We start from the raw sequence: 21,344 nt of genomic DNA, 5'->3' as shown, positions 1-21,344 counted from the left end.
AGTGGTTGAACCCGACTTGTCTAAATTACTTCAGTCTTGGTAGAGTTTGCTCTTCTGTTCCACTTTAGATCTCTCTGACCTCTACCTTTTACTACTGGGTAACCCTTTCTTTTGAACACCTTAATCTAATTTAACAGAAGTATTTAGGCTGTGGAGGCCAATACAGTACAGTAAAGTGAGGTCAATCAAGGTGGTTCATTGGAAAAATGTCTTCAGCCAAAAACAAGTCATCTTAAGTGTCAAGAAGACCTGTGCAGTCAGACGAATCACACAATGATTCCTTGCACTTTTGTGACCATGAATAAAAAAGCAGTCCCATCCTATTTGCAAATATTTGAATTTGCCAAACTCTTCAGGTGTCATGGATTAATTAAGCCCCTTTTACACTGGACAAAAAAACCCCACAAACACCTGCTGACATTTGGCTTTTTTCTTCAACGGAAAACGGCACAATCTGCATTTACTCGTGGGCCAAATGTCTCTGCGGGTGGGTGCACTATTTTCACCCCTTTTTGGTGGAAGCAATGAAGTTTTGTAGCCTCTTTTGCGTCCTTTCATGTATGTGCTGCAGCCCAGCTTGTATAGAAATTGTGGTTGTCTAGACATTATAATGAAAATTGTATTTACTAATCCGACCATTCCTAGGTGATACCAGTACTCTGTTTCCCAAATTATATTGTGCACCTCACTGCATGGATGAAATTTTTACCTAAAACTTTCTAGATGATTTTAGTTGTGTCCTTTTTGTCTTTTTGTATGTCTGTACCTCGGTACTACTGAAAATGAACGTTCTGATGATGAAATTATGTTTTTGCAGGGATAGAGGCTAATATTTTTAAACACCAACCCCCTAAATTTGTTGGCCAAAGTACATTTTTGGTAATATATTTACACAGTTTTCTTCCATTTACTAGACTCGCTGGTTGAATCTTACATCACTTTATGAAATAAAAGCCACTTTCGTTGCTGAGTGTCCCTGTCAGCTGAACTGCGGACCCTATAGATTCCATCAGAAGTGTAAAAGCTGTTGTACCTTCATACTGCCCTCTATTTAATACGACTTTCCAGACAGTGAACTGACTTGACTGTCTGTTGTCAAGACAGGGCTAATAATTTGCTGTAGACTGCAAAAGCCGCGTGAGGATGGTAAATCTGCGGGGAGTGGATCGTGGTTGATAGACTGACAGGTGCTTATTCCCCAGTACACTTATTTTCTTGCCCCCATCTTGACTCTTGATGCATTTTTATCTCGTTGACTGATCTCTCGCTCTCCCTGACTCATTCACCTCCCCCACTCTGGCTCCACATCCACTGTAGTCATTTGCCAGCCGTGATCCAGGTCCCTGGCGGTCTCTCACTCCGTCATTGATCCGCTGCTACATTGATGGCACGTCCAACCACCACCACCACCACTAAAAAACCAGCACAGGGACATCCCTTTAGAAAATGCCCCTCCACTGCAGCATCCGCCGCCTACTCTCCATCTATCCGTCCTTACATACATACATTCATCCATCCCTCCATTCACCCACGCCAGCCTCCCACGCTTCAGCCCTAACCTCACTAATTAATCAGGGACTTAGTCAGAGTGCCGTCTGAGCAGCGGTGCATTTTGATCACCTGCTGCGTCTTCTTCTGCTGCTGCTAACTCTTTCTGCATTTCTCATCTAGAATCTGTTGAGCCAGCAGCAGGATTAACATTTGCTTGTCACTCACTCGCACATTGCTGTCGCCCAGGTCTCTAAAACTCTGCTAGGGGCTATTTTCTGTCAGAGCTTGATGGTCTTTGATAACCCCGACAGCCACAGCAGCATTGAACGCCGGGTTTTGGGTGTAACGTTGGCTTGTTTAGTATACGACCTGTCTGTCTTAATAATGAGGATCCCTAGATGGCTGTCATTGACGGGAACCTCTGTGCAAACGGTCACGCGTGTTATTGCAGACAACAGCTGTCAGATGCACCATCACACCCCCTTTTGTTTGTGTTCACCACACTCATGCTGTCATTTGCATGTAACGGTGGAATATGTACGATAAGGTTTCTGTTCAGATTTCCAGCCCTGGATCAAGCCAGTGCAGAATGTAACACGCTGCTGGCGACTCATTTTTAAGCCAATATTTTGATGGATGAAAGATTAAGACTGGGACTCTACAGCTCTGTTTCCCTGGCAACCCCTTTTACTCACTTTTATCGAATACCTCTCCTGTTTGTTGATGCAATGTAAAAGCTTATATCACTGCAGCAGATGATGATGATGGCCAGCAACTCTTTAAAGTACAGTAATAGTCCGCTGGTAGCATTTAATGAAAGTTATTGCTATTAGAGCTACAATTAGTCATGACATTGACCACAGGCCATTGACTAAAGTAGTGAAACTGTGCAGTCAGAGAAATACATATATATTTTTAAAAGCTTGCAGTGTAAATGTGTGCATTGCAAACAGTGCAAACACATTTTTAGTTTTTCTTACTAGGGAAATAATTAAAGGAGCAGGAGGCAGAAATGGGATATGACATTTATGAGTATGTTTTCATTGGTGTATAATCACTTGAAAAAAAAAGGATTGTTGTGTTTTTGTTACCTTAGAATGAGTTGTTTATATCTACAGAAAGCGCAGTCCCTCTTTCATGGCCGCCATGTTTCTACAGTAGCCCAGAAATGGACAAACCAAACACTGGCTCCGGATAGGGAATTCCAAATTTTTGGCAAGTTTTGGTACACATTCACGCAAAAAAAAAATCACACCATAGTCTGTGTTCTAGTCTAGTCTAGTGTTTTTCAATCAAAACAAGAATAATGATGTAAAAATTATAATTACCTCTAATATTGCAAATCATATCACAAGTGCAATATCAGTCAAAATCATTGCAATTAGATCTTTTTTCAAAATTGTTCAGCCCTAGTGTGAGGTGACAGAAATATTAATCTACTACAGATCCACGTTGAAATAGTCGGTAGTCCTTCCTTTACACTGATGGTATTACTGTGACATCACTCTGACATCACTGGATACAGGAAGAACGACAGATTTGGCAGCAGATGAACTGTTTTCTCTATCAATATAACACAGTGAGGAATTTATCGCTTCAGTTGACTACATGTACCATCAACACTGAATGGACAACCATATGAAAAGTGCAGAATTTTCCCTTTAAGTAATAGTGCAGTATAGTATAACAGACAATAAATAGAGTATAAGTAGCTTTAAATTGAAAATTTGTGAACACAGATTTACAGAAACATGTTTCTCTGCAATATAAGTAGTGGATTGTCAAAGACAACCATCCTGAAATGTATCCATTCAAATGTTTTGCTAAAATCAGAATAAAACATTTAGCTTGTCATTTATCCAGCAACATGTATGGTTTATTTTTCAGTGCGTCCAGGACTGACCAGCAAACAGAGCAAACAAGCTGCTGCAGCTTCACATGTGTATAAGCAGAGTGTTTATCAAACAATAATAAACGCAGTTGAAGGAAAAAGTTTGAGCGTTCTTCTGTACTAAAACACAGTCTGGGTGTTTTTTTTTTCCCTCCTGACTACAGCTACAATAAATTGAACTGGCTTGCTATTAATTTGAGGGAATGAATCGAGTAATTTGAAGGCACAATTTGTAATTTTAGGGCATGAATTATTAATTACAGGGAGCAAATTAAGTAGTACAAGTTATTGTACTATTGCAAATTATTAATTTGAGGGAAGGGTAATGTGTGCACAAATGATTAAATATGTTATCCTTAATACCTGCTGGGCTCTGTAGCATTACTCGTCCTCATGGCACGATATCTATCTTTGATACAGGCCCCCTGAGTCTTTGTTGACAGTTCTGCTCGGTCGCCTTTTGCATGTTTATTTCCTCTGATGCAGCACAGGCTTTTTTCCTCCGTCTTTTTTACTCTCGTCATCTCTGTCTGTCTCTGGGAAGGTGAGCGCTGTTGGCTCTGCTTCTCCTTCCTGTCTCAACCACAGAGGTAACCACTCCATTTCCATACTGCGCACAAGTACAGTAGGCTGTATGTTCGGCAGACTCAAAAGCACTGAGCTTCAAAGCTAAGCTCTTTGCTAAGCGTTTCGTTCGGGGCCAGCTTCTATCCCTGCTAATGCATGGTAAAGAGGTTCACGCCAATTTCTAAGTGACCTTTTCAGCCCTAAAGCCTGCCAGCGTTTTTTGAATCTCTGGTTTGTCCTCGGTTGCCAGATGGTAGACATATATGTTCTATAGCTTGACTTCCATTTTAATAAATCTTCACATGGCATAATATTGGAAAACTGGAGTACTTTCCCTCTTTCCTGCACTGAAGCACATTGCAGAGAGCAGGTGTATGGGTTCAGCTGTGCTCCTGCATCAGCTCAGTGGAAGAGTCCACCTGTTATCTAGGGTGGGGTAATCATTTCTAATTTTTTCCCCTAATTTTCTCCTTATTTTAAGCTCAGGCTTCCTATTCAACAAATGGCTCTGCAAGGCAAAACAGTGTAAAATGAGCTGCAGCTACTGCTGTTTCTAGCCTATCGATTGATTGTTAATTAACATATTTTTAATTGGTTGAATTATTAACACCCACTAATGATTTACCATAACATCCCTGTTGTTAACACTTACTTTTGCAAGATTATCCAACATTTCAAGACTACTTCAGGGAACTTTTGCACTTTTTCGATTGTGGAGGCCCCTGTGGACAAAAGCGGCAGTGCTTCTACCACCATAACCGCAAAATATTACATGAAAAATAAAATTCTGCCAAATAATCTCCCGCTTCTTTTCACCTAGCTGACGCAGCTATGTCTGGAAAAATGTAAACGCAGACTCCTCCAGTCTGCATGCTGTAAATCGATGAATCTGATTTCACAGAGAATCAGTCCTGATGGCAGGCATTAAGAATAACTACGTACAATCAGCTGATTTTCTCGGAGATGGTCTTCTTTGCTTATGTGGGTCATGCAGAGGCATCATTATTAAATTCAGACTGTTTCATAACCAGTTAAAAACTCATTGTATTACAGCTCACTCAGTTTATTATCATTTTAAAAGGGCTACCAAAATGCCAAATTTTACTCTTCGTCTTCATGTGCAGTTCTTTTACCATCCGTTAATGCATGCAATATATTTTTTGAATCGTATTAAATGTGGACTATTCTGTGCTCACTCAGACCAGTTGTTTTCTTATTCTTCTTACTAAACTTATTAAAAGGAAAGCTGGTTTCTCTTTTCTCTTCTATGATTTCTTTGCTGAAGAAAATAAAAAATAAAGGTGGCAGCCATAAGTCCCTTCTCGAATACTGATTTAGATATTATAATACACAATTTCTACTCTTGGCGTCATTCTGCAATAAGAATTTATATTGTATTAATTGTATGTAAGAAATGCATTATTCCTGTGGTGGGCTGACTTATGAATTATTGATTGACAGTGTTACGGGTTTGTAGAGGGAGGAGGAGATGTGGTAGAACTGAGACGCCAGTTTCAGACCTGACATATAGACATCATGGTGGCGTATCTATCCAGCGTGTGAGGTAGCCCGAATTGCAAATAATTTATCACTGCGTGAATATAATGCGTTATATGGTTCAGCTGCTGCAGCTCTTTTGTTGTCAGGAAAGATAGCTATATCTTCTGCATTATGCATGTCAGGTAATCAGCTTCCGAACGGACGGTGGTAGTGTAATAATGAAGCAATGAAACTGCTGCCAGATGACATTTGAAGTTGAGGTGCTTTCTGATGTACAGTACGTCCTTTGTTTCCTGCCGCCCACAGACACTCGTGCGCTCTGTTCATCCTGGACTCCTAAACATATCCCGTTCTAATTGAATGTCGTTATGTCATTTAATTAACAAACCCTGGCTATCAGTGGAAAGTGACTTGCACACTCTTTGGTGCCCTAGTCAACACTTGGCAGTCCTCTGTGCGTACGCCACACGCCGTGGATGCTCCATCACTAAAAGGCTTCCAACTGGGAAAAAGTCTCTGTGTGATTGAGGGTTTTTTTTTCATTCCTGCAGTGCCAGTAGCAGATTCATCTCATGCATATAGTGCAGCTACATTACACTGAATTACAATCCCACATTCCACAGTGTGAAAGTGGGTGTGTTTCTTCTTCGTCATGTTTTGCCTTCTGCAAACAAAAGCCCTTTTTAAACAGAGATTTCGCAATACGGCTGTAAAAAAAAGACCCGTTATTATGTCGGCTTTGCTGCCCCGGTGCGTGATTTACATAGCATGCCTGCATTTCGAGAGGAGTGACTTGTAACACAACAGCAATTTACCATCCGGTCCTGCCAGCCCACCCATTTTACACAGAAGTTGATTCGGCTCTGTAACTGCCATCGCTGCCGGCTTAACGGCGGCGCAGTCCCGTCCATTTGATACAGAAAGCTGAGGCCGAATAAAGACGCGCCATTTCAGTAGTGCTGCTTTAGGGTGTGATGGTGTGGCCTAACTTTTATTTAATGGTATAATTTGAAGGGCAGACGGTAATGGTATATGTCACGGTATATTCATTTTTCATAATATTTTAGTATAAATGTTTCTCAAGGGCTAAAACACTGGTAAGCACTGGTTTAACTGTATTACTAGGACATATTTCATATAGCACAGAGGTGTTTTAAGAACAAGGAATTATAAATGGAAAAAAAAATAATAAGGAAGATGCACCAGTCTTTTTTGATTATTTTATCAATATTTTACCATTTTGGTGTACCTCATTATGTATATATTCTGTGTCGGGGCAGCTCCTCCAAGTAAAGAAGAGACAGTGAAGTGAGCAAAGAAAGAAAGCAATATTTGAATCTGCCTGGTTTGCAGTCTCTCATTCACAGCTGCTAAGTTTATAGAAGCACAGCATACTAGCTCATCTGTGCAGCGCTTTTTTTGTTCCCTCTCATGGTTAGCATGGTATGGTCGAAGTTCATACCACGGGGCAGATTCATACCAGTGTAATTTCTCTATCTTTTAGGACGTCCACTGCTATGCTGCATGCTAGTCCACTTTTGTTGTGCTAGCTTTACCCATTGGATTACGAGGCAGGCCCCAGTGGCCAAGGGGCCACTTTTCTTAACCTGCAGACTGTCCCAGAAGTAGACACAAAACCACCACAAATGTAGCGTTGCCGTTGTTTTCCGTCTCTTTCAGGCTGGGCATCTTGCACCTGTGTAGGAGTTGGGGGGGGGGGGGGGGGGGGGGGGGTTTACATGTCTGTGCCAAGGGGTCCATTGTATCATACTAATCCGTCTATAGTCTTACCTGGCACCGGTATTTACCTACCATTTGATCAGATAGTGAGTTTCCACTTGAGAGATCCACACAGAGATCTTTACCACCAGCCGCTCGCTTTGCCTGAGGATAAAGAGCACAGCACAGCAGCATCATTCGAAAAGGCAAATGGATCAAGGGAATAGTGACTGCTGTTTTGTGTGAGTAAGGAAGCAAAGTTACAGATCAGTATCAGGCTTTGGGTCTGACACTGCGCTGCCTTTTGCATAATAACGTCTGGCCACGCAGTCAAATTACTTCTGGTATTCTATGCTTTGTATGAACTGACCTTTGTTGCACTCGCACATAGTTGTGAAGTCTTTGTTCTGCCTCAGCTCCCTGTTGGTCCTGCTGAGATTTCCACTGGTCATGCTGAGTCTTAGGGGAGGAAAATTGCTGGTGTGGTGGCCTGTCTGGTGGAAGGGGGCGGAGGGCTTGACGTGGGCAGTGACAACCAGAGTCTCGCCCACGCTCCACGGGGGCTCCCGCTGCGTCGTGCACCGTCACCAGTTTCTTGGCGATCAGTCGGGCACCTGATGGAAAGACGAAGATGAAAAGGTTTCTTGACCTGGAACTGCAAGAACGTATCCTAAGTTGTCTCTTTTCTCGCCAAGTAGTCTGCTGTATCTGTACAGTTTTAAAGGAATTCATTTGTTTTACCAAATGCCCACTCATTGGACGCAGTCCCATCCCAGCTTGGACAATGCTGACTGAACACAGAGGCAGCTATTAGCAGATAACTTGCTCTTCATGAACGTCTGGCTCAGCCTCAGTCAATGTTTGCTATAGGTATTGCTGTGCAGTTGATGAAAATAAACTGGCACCATGGCCGTCAGTAGTGTGGTACTAGTTAGACATCAATCGGCTCACCATATTGTGTGAGTGAAGCTGTATGTTATCAATAAAAGCTCTAACAATTTCAATGTCTTTTTTTACAGCTATTAAGTGTTGAGGCGTGTTTTGTAGTCTGGAACTTTTCTGAATTCCAGAAATCTCACCTGAAAATCACTGAATGCGACTAAACTCGAGCTGCAACTTTTAATTGATTACTTGTCAACTATTAAATTAACCGCAAACTTCGACATTCGAAGCATGTCCAAATTTTCTGATTCCGGCTTTTTATGTGCAAATATTTTTTGGTTTCTTGAGCCCTCTGTGACCGTAAACTGAATATATTTGTGTTGTGGACAAAATATGACATTTGAGGACATCGCCTTGGACTTTGGGAAACAATGATCAACATTTTCTGACATTTTATCGACCAAACAACTAATCGATACATCAATAAAATGATCGACAGATTAGTTGACAATGAAAGTAATCATTAGTTGCAGCCCTAGATGAAATAGTTTTGGAAATACAAGTGCTAACTATAACCACAAAGGGTTGAAATGGGATCTTCAACAAAGTGTTCTTCAGAAGCAAATGTTTCTGGGTAGAACCTCAGCCCTTCAAGAAGAACCTCTTTGGAACTCTTATTTCAAAGAGTGAGCAGTTGTTTATTCTGTATTTCTAATATGAGGTGCAGCACACACACACACAACGTTCAAACAGGCCAGGATGGAAGATGATATAGAGGAACTGTAGACATCTTAGCTGCCAGTTGAGGCCAAACTCACGGTTGCACTCCGTGTTCTCCACTAAATGATGCCAAGGGGTTGCTCGGTGAGCTCTGCAACAGCCTGTCTCACTTTCTCCAATTAAGCTGATCTGTCCAGCGCCGTATGACTGCACACCTCCCGCTGTCTCATTCCTCAGAGAGATCACATTAGCTCTGAACTACACCAACCTGAACATTTCAAGCTGCCTGTTTTCCCACTGCTTCTCAGCAGTTTCTGATGCGCCGCACCCCGAGTGGCGCAGATCTCTCAAGAATCACACCTGAACGTCGGCAGGATAATTATTCTTCCCACGAACGTTGCGTGGACAAAGGCGACGGCTGGGGTTGATCTAAAGCTTTGCCAGTTCAAGACCTGAGACTCTGCACTAATTCACTGAAGAAGGAAATCATTAAATGTTGCTATAAATCTCACTGACCAGCACCAGATAGTATACTTTTATTAGATCAACTTTAAAGTTTATTTAGCACGCCCTCCAGACATTCAGAGGTTTAGCGGTCTATTAGGCTTTAAACCTAATAGCTGATGGATGGCTTTAATTTGTATCTTGGAAATTACAATGCTAATCTGAGACAAATTACCAGGGAAAGTTAAATCAGACTTTTTTTTTCTCCTTTCTTTTTCATCCTCTCTTACCCTCTCATCATTTCTCTCTCATGCTAGATTCGAGGCTGCAGTGCAATTTCCCGGTTACATAACAGCAGGGAACAGAGAAATGGTGAAATTAATGAAGGCAAAAGCAAGCGGCTAATGGAGACCATTTTTGAGTCATACTTGGGTTTCAGGCAGATAGCCTCGGGTCAGTTTCTGCTCTCACAGCTATAAAGCTCTGTATGAAACGATAGATGCACAGGGTTATTTGCAACAAACTCAGTTGCTGTGTGGTGATGTTCAGATACTCGTATACAGGGGGAAGAAGGGTTGAGACCGTCAGTAGCTCATGTTTGAATGGTTAATTAGAGCAATGACTAATATTTTCTCACTCAAATAACAATTTAATTCGTCTTCCTTCCTTCCTTCCTTAACTGAGCTGTTAATCCACATTCTGCTTTTCCCTTTTCTCACGACTTTAATTTTTGTCACGGGGGTAACGCCTTTTTCTTTACAGTGTAGAACCTACCATTACAATGTGCCATGTAATGTTTTGGCAGAGGTGGGTGTTACTCCTGTTAATAAGAGGGCTGTTAGAAATTCCACAAGGGGAAAGTTCACAGTGTTTCCATTGTCAGGACTGTAAGGAAATGGAGGGATGATGTGTTGAAAGGTTGCCAGTGCGCCAACAACCACAGCTTTCACGCCGGTTATTCCTGTTAAAGAATAATGTTATTCTTCAGCGTTTGGATTTTAAGATGTGTTATGTTTTGTCACTTCAGTGGGAGCAGATGTGGTTCGGTCGATATCCCCGGCTACACCGATGGTACTGTGGCCGTACCGTTTGTGGAAATATCAATCTTCTGCAAATTTGTTCAGTACAGTAGATACTGTTTGAGCGACAGGGACTGTTCTTCACAGAAAAATGTGGGATTTTCCCATGCATCATCTTTGCATAACGCAATGGTGTTATTAACAATTCTCTTAAAGCATGCGTCATCTATGTCAGGATCTTCTACAAGCAGGGTGGGGTCAAGTTACTTTCAAATGTAGTTACTCATGCACATTACATCTAATTAGTAAAGTAATCCTTTGGATGTCAAAAATGTAATCTAATCTGAATACTTTCAGATAATTAAGATATTTGAAATATTGCACCCTATACTTAAAAAAAAGGATGCTGCCACAAGAATTGTAGTTGCTTAATTTAATTCCTCACAATAAAAGTCTCCTGTTACTTTGTTATCTAAAGGCTTTTATTATGAAGGGGCAACATCAGGTGGAAGGTGAAAGTGAACATGAAACAGTGAAATAAAGCAGATAGATGACAGTACAAACAGTGAAACTCAACCTTCAAACCACAGAGTTTCAGCCAGAAGCTACAAAAGTACTGAGAGTTGACACAAGAAACTTACTCTGTGCTTCTGCACAGACATCAAGGCTTTCTGGTTCCCATCAGAAAAAGAACAGAAAGGAAAACAAGTCTATTTGCGATGGGAAAGGTGTCAGTCATCTATTTTTTGGGGGGTTTAGCCACACTTTAAAAGCAACACATAAAACTGTATAAGAAACCCTTTATGCCAGATGTGTTTTAATAGAGTATTGACTATGAAAAAATTATAATTTTAAAATAAACAAATAATTAAAATTGCTTGTATCTTTAATTTGGCCTCACCAGCTACCTTTCCACACAAACAAAGTGTGTTTTTTCCAAGAGAGTTGAGAATAACTTGGTTTAGTCTCATAAAGTTCAGATTCAAGGGCAGCGTGGTTGTGGGAGACTGCCTTGGGAGTTTACCTGTCATTGCAGGAATGCTTAATTGGCTAACGGGCGAATGAAAATACTGTAAGCACCGCACCCTCTGCCCTTATCTGACAGTTGCACACAAGTTTATCATGACAGCCAGCTAAAATCAATACCCCTTTACATTCAGTCATTCATGGCAGTCATCCATGGAATATCCGTGACATAATCACATTGCAGATTCCAGACCGAGCGTTCGCGTTTAAAGCACAGACACGTCTGTCTGGTCAGGCAGAAAATGCCCCCAAACAGGTTCGTAATAGTTCACACGCATGTTCACGCTGTACAGTATGTCTCCAGCGTCTCGGGGGACGGTGTGGTGTCGTTGTTCGAGGCAAAAGCCCCAAGGCCCTGGCCTCGGGCTAGAGTTGCACAGCAGGTGCTCGGGGGAGGCCAACCTGGGGCCCTCGGTAACTCTATCTCAGATGAGGATTTCTGAACGCCCCATATACCTTCATGGAGACATGAGGCTGATATTGTTTTAAAAGACTGTGGTAACACTTTGTCATAATCATCAGAAATAAATGTCAAATTAAATTATATAATCAGTAAACATAATTATCATTTCATTGTACATTACCTACCTAATCATTCATAATTTACATACTTTTTTAAACCCAAAAAATGACGGTGGTTGCAGGAAAGAGCAAAATGGAAATCACAAACCTTTGTACACCTGTTAGAAAGCTTTAAATGCTGAAGTTGAGATCCTAAATATCATCTGTCACTTAGCACAGTGTGACACAGATAAAGTACAGGTCTGATTACCCCTGATGTCACCTTTGGAAAGGATGGATGTTAACACAAATGCACGCACACATAGCCCAGTATTCGGCGCTGGCCTAATGCATTAGTCACAGCCATGTGACAAAGTCTGCAAGTGGACGTTAATTAAGAGCACATCTTATGTTTTTTAAACAGTGCTGGACTGAAAAGTCCACAGGATATGGTCTTTAATTATGTCCTTTTTGTACCTTTGCTGTCAGTGAGGTGTATGCTCGTCAGGAGGTTGTGAAATATTAACACGCTGGGCTTTTGTTTCAGTGGAGGCCACTAAAAGTACCTTTAATAATGCTTTCATTAAAAAAAAAAAAAAGTTCCCTTTTAACTGTTTGATGTCAGCTGCTAAAATGGCAGTGACACGAGAATTGCATTGTGGGGGTTCTTTTGTTACAAGAACATGCTTTTTCACTAAAAGTCTGTCTAAAGACCCTTTGGGCTATTTGCATATGCAATGTGCACCATCAATTTTTTATGCCGTGATTAGATTGGAAAAGTTCGCTGTTCCAAATTAAAATGCATGCAAACAGGATGCAGGCTTTTGAACGCATCTGTCATATCCAAAATTGCTCGAGCACATTGAATTGCTGTGAAAAGCTATCCTTTATAAGCCACTAATTATGGAAATTGACAGTAACAGAGATTTGTTGTGGGTTCGGTTAGTCTAATTTCCATGATGCCTTCAAGACTCTTGGAAATAAACATCATTTCACTCCTTTAAATAATTGTGACTGACAAATAAGCAAATGCATATCAGGCTGAAGATGATGTCTCTGTTCTTCTGATCGTAACACATAAACAACAGCGCATGTTTAAGTATGTATTATCTTGCAGTGATTACATTACATATTAAACAACATAATATTATCACGTTATTTAGACTATTTAGTCATATGAAAGGCTTTTTATGTTAACAAACAACAGTGTTTTAATGTCAGTTCTGTGATCTTTTTTGCCATGAATATTGCCAAGCGAACTAGAAAGTGTGTGGGTCTGTTATAAATATTGAAAATTGAATGACTCACAGATCATAGCAGCAATCTGGTAAATTGTCTCAGAGGGTGGGCTGGAAGCATGGGAGTGAGCACTAACTCCCTCTCCTGCGGGGAGTCGATCCCCTGGAAGGTACAAAGTACCTGCTAATCAAACAGCTTAAATGCCGTTTGCTCAGTGATGTGGAATTAACTGCGTATCCTCATAAGCCTTTTGTCAATGAAAGGTATATTAAAGCACTGTAAATATGAAAACGTATCAGCTGTAATGACTCTTTTTCTTTTTTTTTGTTTCCCCCCCCCTCACAGCTGTCCCGTTCCCCCCTAGTCACCGGCTGACGGCTAAAGAGGTGTTTGACAGCGATGGGAAGCCCAAAGTGGACGTGCTGAAAGCTCACCTAACCAAGGAAGGCCGTGTGGAGGAATCGGTGGCTCTGAGGCTCATAGGAGAGGGCGCCGCGATCCTGCGTGCGGAGAAGAACCTGCTGGACATCGAGGCCCCTGTGACAGGTCAGCAGTCAAATTTAACTGTGTTTATTTTAATAATAAATTACTCATCCAATCAGTTATTTTTTCATGCTTATATGAAAGTAAGGGTGCTCCAATCAGAATTTTTGGGGCCAATCACTGGAAGCAGTGTCAGCCGACACTAATCACGTGGTCTATTTGAAGCCGTCTATTTATTTTGTGGAATTATTTATTCATTTGACTATTCTTAACAGCATTGTATCAGTGTAAGTGTAAAACATCTTGAAAATGTACAAGAATATGTTTGAGTTTGCTGATAACATTTTTTTATTCAATTAGACTTAAAAATCTGCCAATGTAAAAAAAAAATTGGAAATTGTCATGATTTTAGCATCTAATTCGAAAAATGATGCTGTAAATACCTGTCGTACCCATTTGAGTATATATTATTGTAATGAGGTGCACTTGAATGCATCATGCAGTCCCTGTAAGTGCTCATGCGATTTGCTGTGCAAAGCTGTGTAGATTTCTAAATTTAAGATGTGCACCTAAATGCAGCATGAAGTCCCCGTGTGTGTGTTTGCATGCCAAGACCCATAGTTTTTTTATTACACTGTTTTGGCACAAAATAGTCTGCCAGTGTGACGGATAGACGATAAATGGAAAATCTACCCACGTTTGACGTTTATTTTGGCCCCTGCACACTCCATCGTCCGATTGGCTCTTCTGATCCGGCTTTTTAGAGACCACTATTTAGACCAAACACCTGTTGATAGCAATCGGTGGCTGATGGATGAGAAATCCCTAAAGTTATTATTCAAAAAATATTCAGATTTTGCGTTAGTCAGACAAAACAGGACGTTTGAAGAGTTCACCTTGGGCTGTAGGAAATTCTGACAGAAACTTTTAATTAATCAATGACTGAGGATGAATCAAAATGATCTGTGGTTGCAGCCCTACATCACACACAGTTGGATACCTTCAGACAGAATTTAGTCTTCTTCCAAGCAGGGGTGTGAGAGTGTGTGTGTGTGTGTGTGTGTGTGTGTGTGTGTGTGTGTGTGTGTGTGTGTGTGTGTGTGTGTGTGTGTGTGTGTGAGAGAGAGAGAGTTGCTCTATCACTGTACCATTTTCGAGGAGAACAGGTTCACAGATGCAGCTCGCATGAAATTTTATCTTCTCAAGACACATCTTCCTGCTTGAATATTTGTCTCTGCATCAGTAGTGATGGTCCCAAAAAAAAGGGTAATGGGATCTAAGGAAGGGTCAGTCCACGCAGATGTCCAGGGGCAGGGCGCAACAGATGCCCCACAGAGGGGTCAAGGTTATGCCTGTCCATACAATTTCATACAGTTAATGCTGGCTTCAGTCCGAATTTAGAGGGACGAGAGTGACGTAAATCCTTACATATTCATCAGGATGTGCACAAATAGGAAGCTAGCACAAATTCAAGGTATTGTTAGTCTGCTGTAGTCTCATCTGAGAAAGTGTGCATGTGCATTTGCTGTTTTTTTTTTTGTACTGTTTTTGCTCCATGGTCTTATGTCTTACTTATTTTCAAAAAGCTTCAGGACCAAAGGAAAAACTTCAACCGAATTGGTGTTTGTTTTTCATCAGTTACCTTAACAAATGACAGATGATCCACTTTCAGGGGAGGGAAACAGGGTTTGCATGCACATTACAGCAGAATGAAATTATTCTCCAGCTCTTGACAATCTAGACATTTTCCCTCCTTGTTTGGCACCGTGTTCTTCTAAAGACAAGTCATTAATAAGACAGAACGTGAGTCAAAATCACAATTACAGATTGGATTATATGTTAACCTCAAATAACTTGTGCATTGTTAGATTTGAAATGCATGCTTTTTTTTTAAGAGAGGGCTGCATGTGAAAACTTAATTTTCTTAATTAAGTGAGTCATTGTGCCTCCAGGCCACATGTTGGCTATGCAGCTCGCCTTAGCAGTGTATTTTATTTTTGGAAACACACAAGTTCAGTTCATCCAATTTGCCAAAACTAACAAGCTGAGTGACACTCACTCAGTTGGCTGATTCTCACGGTAAAGCGCAGCTCTGACAGAAAAACAGAATATTGCTGTTTTAATGCTAAAATAATAGACTAATCTCTGTGTTTTTTTTTAACAGAGCTATTAATATTGTGGTAAAACTATAAAGACATTTTCTGTCATTTGTTTGTGGGTGCTAATTTTTCACAGGATTTATTAATTTATTTTTCTTTTTACAGTTAAGCACTTGTCACATCTGAAAAGCGCCCTGGAGCTGAAGTTGAGCTCATTCATGCCCGTCTCTCTGTGAAGGAACATACTGTACTGAAGTAGGAGGCTCACTGATGCATATGCACAGATCCAGCGCACCTATTGTTGCCTTTCTTCCTGGTCAAGTGCCCTGTTCCTCCATTAGACTTTCTGATGAGGCTTCTTTGATGTCGTTGTAATCAGAGGCAGAGACCTACTCAAAGGATCTATGGCAACCAATCATTTATCATTTCCTCGATCGTTCTCGAAATACGGTCCAGAGAGGCCTATGCTCATGTTTGGCAGGCGTCGCACTTACTTAAATTCATGAATGCACAGGCTTTTTTTTTTTTTTTTTTAAGAAAACAAAAGTGTGCTTCTCATGGGCTTACTGAGGCCATTATCATAAGAGAATATCTTGTCTGGCTGTTAAAGGGAGTGAAGCTTAACAAAAAAAAATGTAAACAGACTTATTTGCTGTCTGTATTTTGCATTTGCAGGCACACACGCAAAGGGATTAAGAGAAATCCTGTTAAACATCACTAGATGTCTGATTATTAAGGCCTTTCTTAAAGGTTTTTGAGTGACTCATGTGCATGATAAAGTGCTGTTGTGGACGTAATGTAGAGAGATGAAAGAAGAAAACGGTTCCTCTGACAGAATTTAGTTCTGACCCAGACTGAAATGATCTTTAGTTTAAACTAAACGGCACAAAATGAGTTCATCTCCACAGCAAAACATATGCACAATTAGGAAAAGCTGTGAATTTTCTCTCACTGTGCTGGAAAAAAAAATCTCTTAAAGTGACTGTCTGTTATGTAAGATGTTGATTTAGATACACTTAAAATGTGCCAGTACTGGTTTGAAAATATGTCAGTGGGTGGGGAAATATCTGACTGACAAATGACGTAAACTAGGAAGTTAATTGTTTAATTGTTTTTCAACATAATTATAGACAGACACTGCTTTGTTTTGTCTCGTCTGTTCAGCAGGAGTCCACCAAAAGATGTTTACAAAAACATTTCAAGTGTTTTAAGACAATGTAGCATTGCATTGCATTTAAAGGCAGTGTAATAACAGAACCCCAGACCCGGGAAAGATCTTGTGAGAGTGAATGTTTTAACCCAAGCCAGGATCTTTCCTGAACCGTAACACGGTGTTTTTCATCCCTAGACCTTTCTGTATCTTAACCACAGCGTTGTCGTGTTATCAGACATAATTAGTTTGTACAGTGTGCAAAATGAAGAAACGATGCGTATAAATCTCAATTGTGCAAATCAAGTGTTTGCTTCTAGACATGACCCGGCCACCTGATCGTAATATTTTTTCTATTACAGCCAAATAGCTGCAAAATTATGTTTCTGAAATCATTTTAAGCAAGAAATAAGAATTGTAGCAACAGGATATTGATCCATATTTGATAGTTTGATCAGAGTTTTCATGAGCCCTGTGTGTTGCACTGGACAGGATCATTAAGAATGGCCTATCAATTACATGGCAGCTCTGCTCTAAAGCATACCCTGCTTATTGTCCATTTTACTCTAAGTGGGACCATATTAAACAAAATCAACATCATGCTGTTTTGAAGGGGACTTGAAACTAGTGATTGAGACCATAAACTCACTAGGAAACCGTTTACCGAGGTCACAAATCAAGTGAGAATTCGGTCCATTTTGCCATGAGGGTACATACAATCGGACTTCTTTTTGCATCCGGGGAAGTCGCCCCCCGCTGGCCACTAGAAAGAATTCAGATTTAAGGCATTGGGTTCACTTTTTACACCCGGAAGCTCTGTCCACTTCTTCTTTTACTGTCTTTTGGATGTGGTCACAAGCCAACAGGTCTCGACTTTATATTTTATAGCGGTCCAAATGATGGAATCGGCCAGTGAACCACCTTCCTCTGTTGTGTTACATAGAAACGTTGGACAGCCTCTGCTCCGTGTGCAAGCTGAGGATCCTGAGGAGCTGTGTGTTTTTGTGCATGCTTGAATGTGTGTGTGTGTGTGTACATGAGCGCGGCAATGAAGCACGTCTTTCCCTCCCACTCAACACCCCTGTCTCAACCCTTCTCCCACTCAGTAGTCCTTTTCAACAAGGATTTCTCTGCTGCGCGTGCTCGTGATCCTGCTGTGTTTCCCTCTCGTGCGTGCTCCCAAACTCACACACACTCACACACACACACACACACACACACACACACACACACACACACACACACACACACACAGCACTCTCTGTAAACATTTCTTTGTTTCTCTCACTACTCCTCTTCCCTCTGTCTGCCATGTTTTATCTTTCTGTGTCATACTCGGGGACTGTTTCTTTCTCGTTCTCCCTCTCCGTTTGCACACCTCCACTTCCAGCACGACACATGGTCAGCAAATTAGTAAGTAAATATTTATCATAGATGTAGAGCGCCATGTCATGTCAGCTATCTCTCTCTGTGCTTCTCACATTCACACAGTCACTTCCTGGTTGGGCCAGATGGCAGGTGGGGTTTTCATGGAGGGAGGGGTGTGTGTGTTTGTGTGTTTTCTTTTTTTTTTTTGTGTGTGTGTGTGTGCGTGGCGAATGGAGCTGGCTTAGGCCACTGAGTACAAGCTGCTCCCGTGGCCTTCATACAAGTTGCCCATCAGTAAAGCTCACACCGCCACATCACCAGGCAACAGTGAGTTTTTACACCGTTCCTACACCTGTTTACAGCGCGGGTGCTCGACCCTGCAGCAGCTCTGTCGCTAACACACTAAAACACAATGGAAACATGTTTTACTGCAGCCGTGAGTGACATTTTTCATGAGATGGTGAGGTAACAAGTAGAATCTAAAATGCCTCCAAGGTTTAGCTGTTTGCATTTCAAAATATTCATTTTTTTTAAATGAAATTATGATTTATTCCTAGTGAGGAAGCGGAGAGACCTTGGTTGTGGAATGTCCTGTGTACTCTTTTAAAAGGTCTCACAAAGACCTTGATTATGATGGCGGTTTTATGAGTTTAAAGTGAAGTGTGTTAGCTCTGCGCAGCGTTGCAAGGCCGTTAAACCTTTCCAATAGGCTGTTACACAACGGTCTTACAATGAGAAACTCACTAGTATTGGATATAAGAGCTAGACGGATGAATCAGCCGGGGTGATGTTAGGGTACTGCAGATGTATTTGAATCTGTGTATGTGTCGGATGATGTGTAACAACAAATGACAAAAGATGAATGAAACGAATTTAAGGGATTCTTGTCAAAACTGTTCATGTTTTGTGTTCATGTAAATTTCTATCTTTGAAGAGGGGTGTGAGCTTCAGTGCTAGTCCATCAAAAATAAAGGACCGCTGTGAAAGATTTAGTGGCATCTAGTGGGGAGTTTGCAGATTGCAAACATCTCGCCTCACTCTCCTTTCAAGAAATTTTGATGTTTATGTAAAGTTCTTTTTTTTTTTTTTTTCTTCAAAAAAGGATATTGGCAGATTTTATTATTATCTTCTGTCCCACAAATCCAGTATCATTTGGTTAAAACATATATTACCACCATGGATTACTTACTGTTGCACAAAATTACATGCATTTTTCTGTCTTTCTTGTAAAATATGATAAACTCTTCTCTATTCATGTCTCTATAAATGAAATAATCCCAAAAAGGGAAGTGCACAGAACTCATAGATCAAGTTCTTAATTTTTTTTTTCAGTCCTTATTGTGTTTGTCTTGGAATAATTTGACGTACACCTAGTTATGTGAAAGAACAACACAAGAGAAAGATATTAGATATGTATTAAAAATATTTTTGTCAACACAGAATAAAATACAATGTTTTTGCCTCTCGGCCATTTCGATGATGCCATATTAGAGTTACAGTTTTCTAAAGGGTTGTTGTTTACACCAACGCACAAATTTGAAGTTGTTTCTGCCTCTGAATCAAAACAAAACCTTTATTGTAGCTGCTGTACCGGTAGCAGCTTTTTAGACATCACATACAGTTTGATGTTCATAACAGATTGCAAGCTCCACCTCCGCCTTTGCATAAATGCATGCTCTGCAGGATGTAAGCTCTCGGAGAGTGCCATCATCATAAAACCGGGGGGGGATTGTTATCATCCAGTCTCAATCAAAACATGATCTGGCACAGACCGCCTCACCGTGGATTTCTCTCGCTCAATGAGCCCGGCCTTTGGAGTGGCCTGTGTAGGTTCTGAAGCCAGGTTGTGTAATGCCCACCACCCACTCAATAGCTGCTGCCCGCTGATATGCTGCTACTCAGGGAGATCACTTTAGCGCACAAGCAGGAGATGGCCAGAACGAATTGTTTCTCACTCCAGATAATGTACTCCCACCTGCTCTTCTTATGTGGGCTCTGGTTCTCACCTCGTTTTTGTGTGTTCTGTGACAAGAGGGAGGGAGGAAAAGCATGTCTGTAGGTGTACTGGAGCAGAGCGATGGGTGGATTGTGTGTTTGCTGTGATGGAGCCAGAGCCCCGAGCTGGAGGAGTGAGCCGTTGTAGCATTTCTGTTCGATTTTCATCGACCAGCGTCGTCCGTGCCGTCGCAGAAGAGGTGGCTACAATTCACAGCGACCGTCACATTGGGTCTTTTTGGCCGTGTGATTAAGCTCGCGCCGTCACCGTGTCACCCTGCTGTTTTTCTTTGCAAGCAAGTGACAGCTTTCCAAAAGGTCAGCTGGAGGTGCAGTCCTCCCCCGCACTGTGTGTTTGACATGCACTTCAGGTGAAATTGCAGCCTCGTACCCCCTTACTGGACTCCTTCCTGCAGCGCTGACTAAAAAAAATATTGTTAATTTCCCCATGAACACTGCAAGTGTTAAGAAAGCTCATTGTTGCGGCTTGAAAGTAGCCCCTGCATCTGAGTGGCAAACTCTAAATTGCTCTCTTGGTGGACATCTTTTTCAGATAGTATGGTACACTAGAGCTCTGGTTTTCAACCTTTTGGAGTGAATAATGAAATCGGTGCTCGCTGCCCCCGCCCCTATCTACTCGAGGAACTCAAACACCAAGACCATTGCTTTGACTTCCTCAGACACACTCTATAAAATCTATTCTAAGACAAATTATATTACTGGTACAGGCAATGTAATGTAAAAAACATCCCCCAGTCTAAAATAGGGCCTCATTTCCCATCATGCCTAGTGATTGGACCGAGTAGTTTGCTTTTTTATGTTACAAAATGCAAATGTAGTTTTTGTTAGTGTTTGTGTCTGCTCAGAACATGCTGGTTTATGTTGGTAATAATCATTTTTGTGCTGGTTTATAGTTTTAACCATTGGCTTTTGCATATTTTGAGTGCTTGAGCCTTATGGTGAATGTCCTCATGGACTGATGTCACCGAGAGCTGCTTCCTTGGCTCACATTTTGTGCTGCGTGCCACAATATGTCATTTTATTATTTTTTTTTTAACCACGGCTCTAGAGCAGTGCTTCTCAAAAAAATTCTGTGGATCTCCATATGGTTGTGGTGAAAAAATATGACGACATATTGTGGTACGCAGCTCTAAGTGACATCGGCACCTTAAAGACAGTCAATGTAAGCGACAAGCACTTAAGAATTTGCAGAATACAACTAACTAATGGTTGTAACTATAAACCAGCAC

The 21,344-nt window shown here is 41.2% G+C and overlaps 1 protein-coding gene across 4 annotated transcripts in view; it reads left to right on the top strand.

Moving 5' to 3' along the window:
• The window catches only part of LOC146305555 (protein phosphatase 3 catalytic subunit alpha), an 88,415-nt gene that overhangs the window by 22,607 nt on the left and 44,464 nt on the right, over nucleotides 1-21,344 (top strand). For all 4 annotated transcript variants that reach the window (XM_084712689.1, XM_084712688.1, XM_084712690.1 and 1 more), the window contains exon 2: nucleotides 13,345-13,545. In XM_084712689.1, the coding sequence (XP_084568815.1) occupies nucleotides 13,345-13,545 (201 nt within the window). The remainder of the gene's footprint in view (nucleotides 1-13,344; nucleotides 13,546-21,344) is intronic.

This window comes from Lutjanus erythropterus, chromosome 23 (assembly GCF_056507025.1).
Source record: "Lutjanus erythropterus isolate fLutEry1 chromosome 23, fLutEry1.hap2, whole genome shotgun sequence".
In the NCBI taxonomy this organism is placed as follows: domain Eukaryota; kingdom Metazoa; phylum Chordata; class Actinopteri; order Lutjaniformes; family Lutjanidae; genus Lutjanus; species Lutjanus erythropterus.
This window is presented reverse-complemented; position numbering and strand designations above follow the sequence as displayed.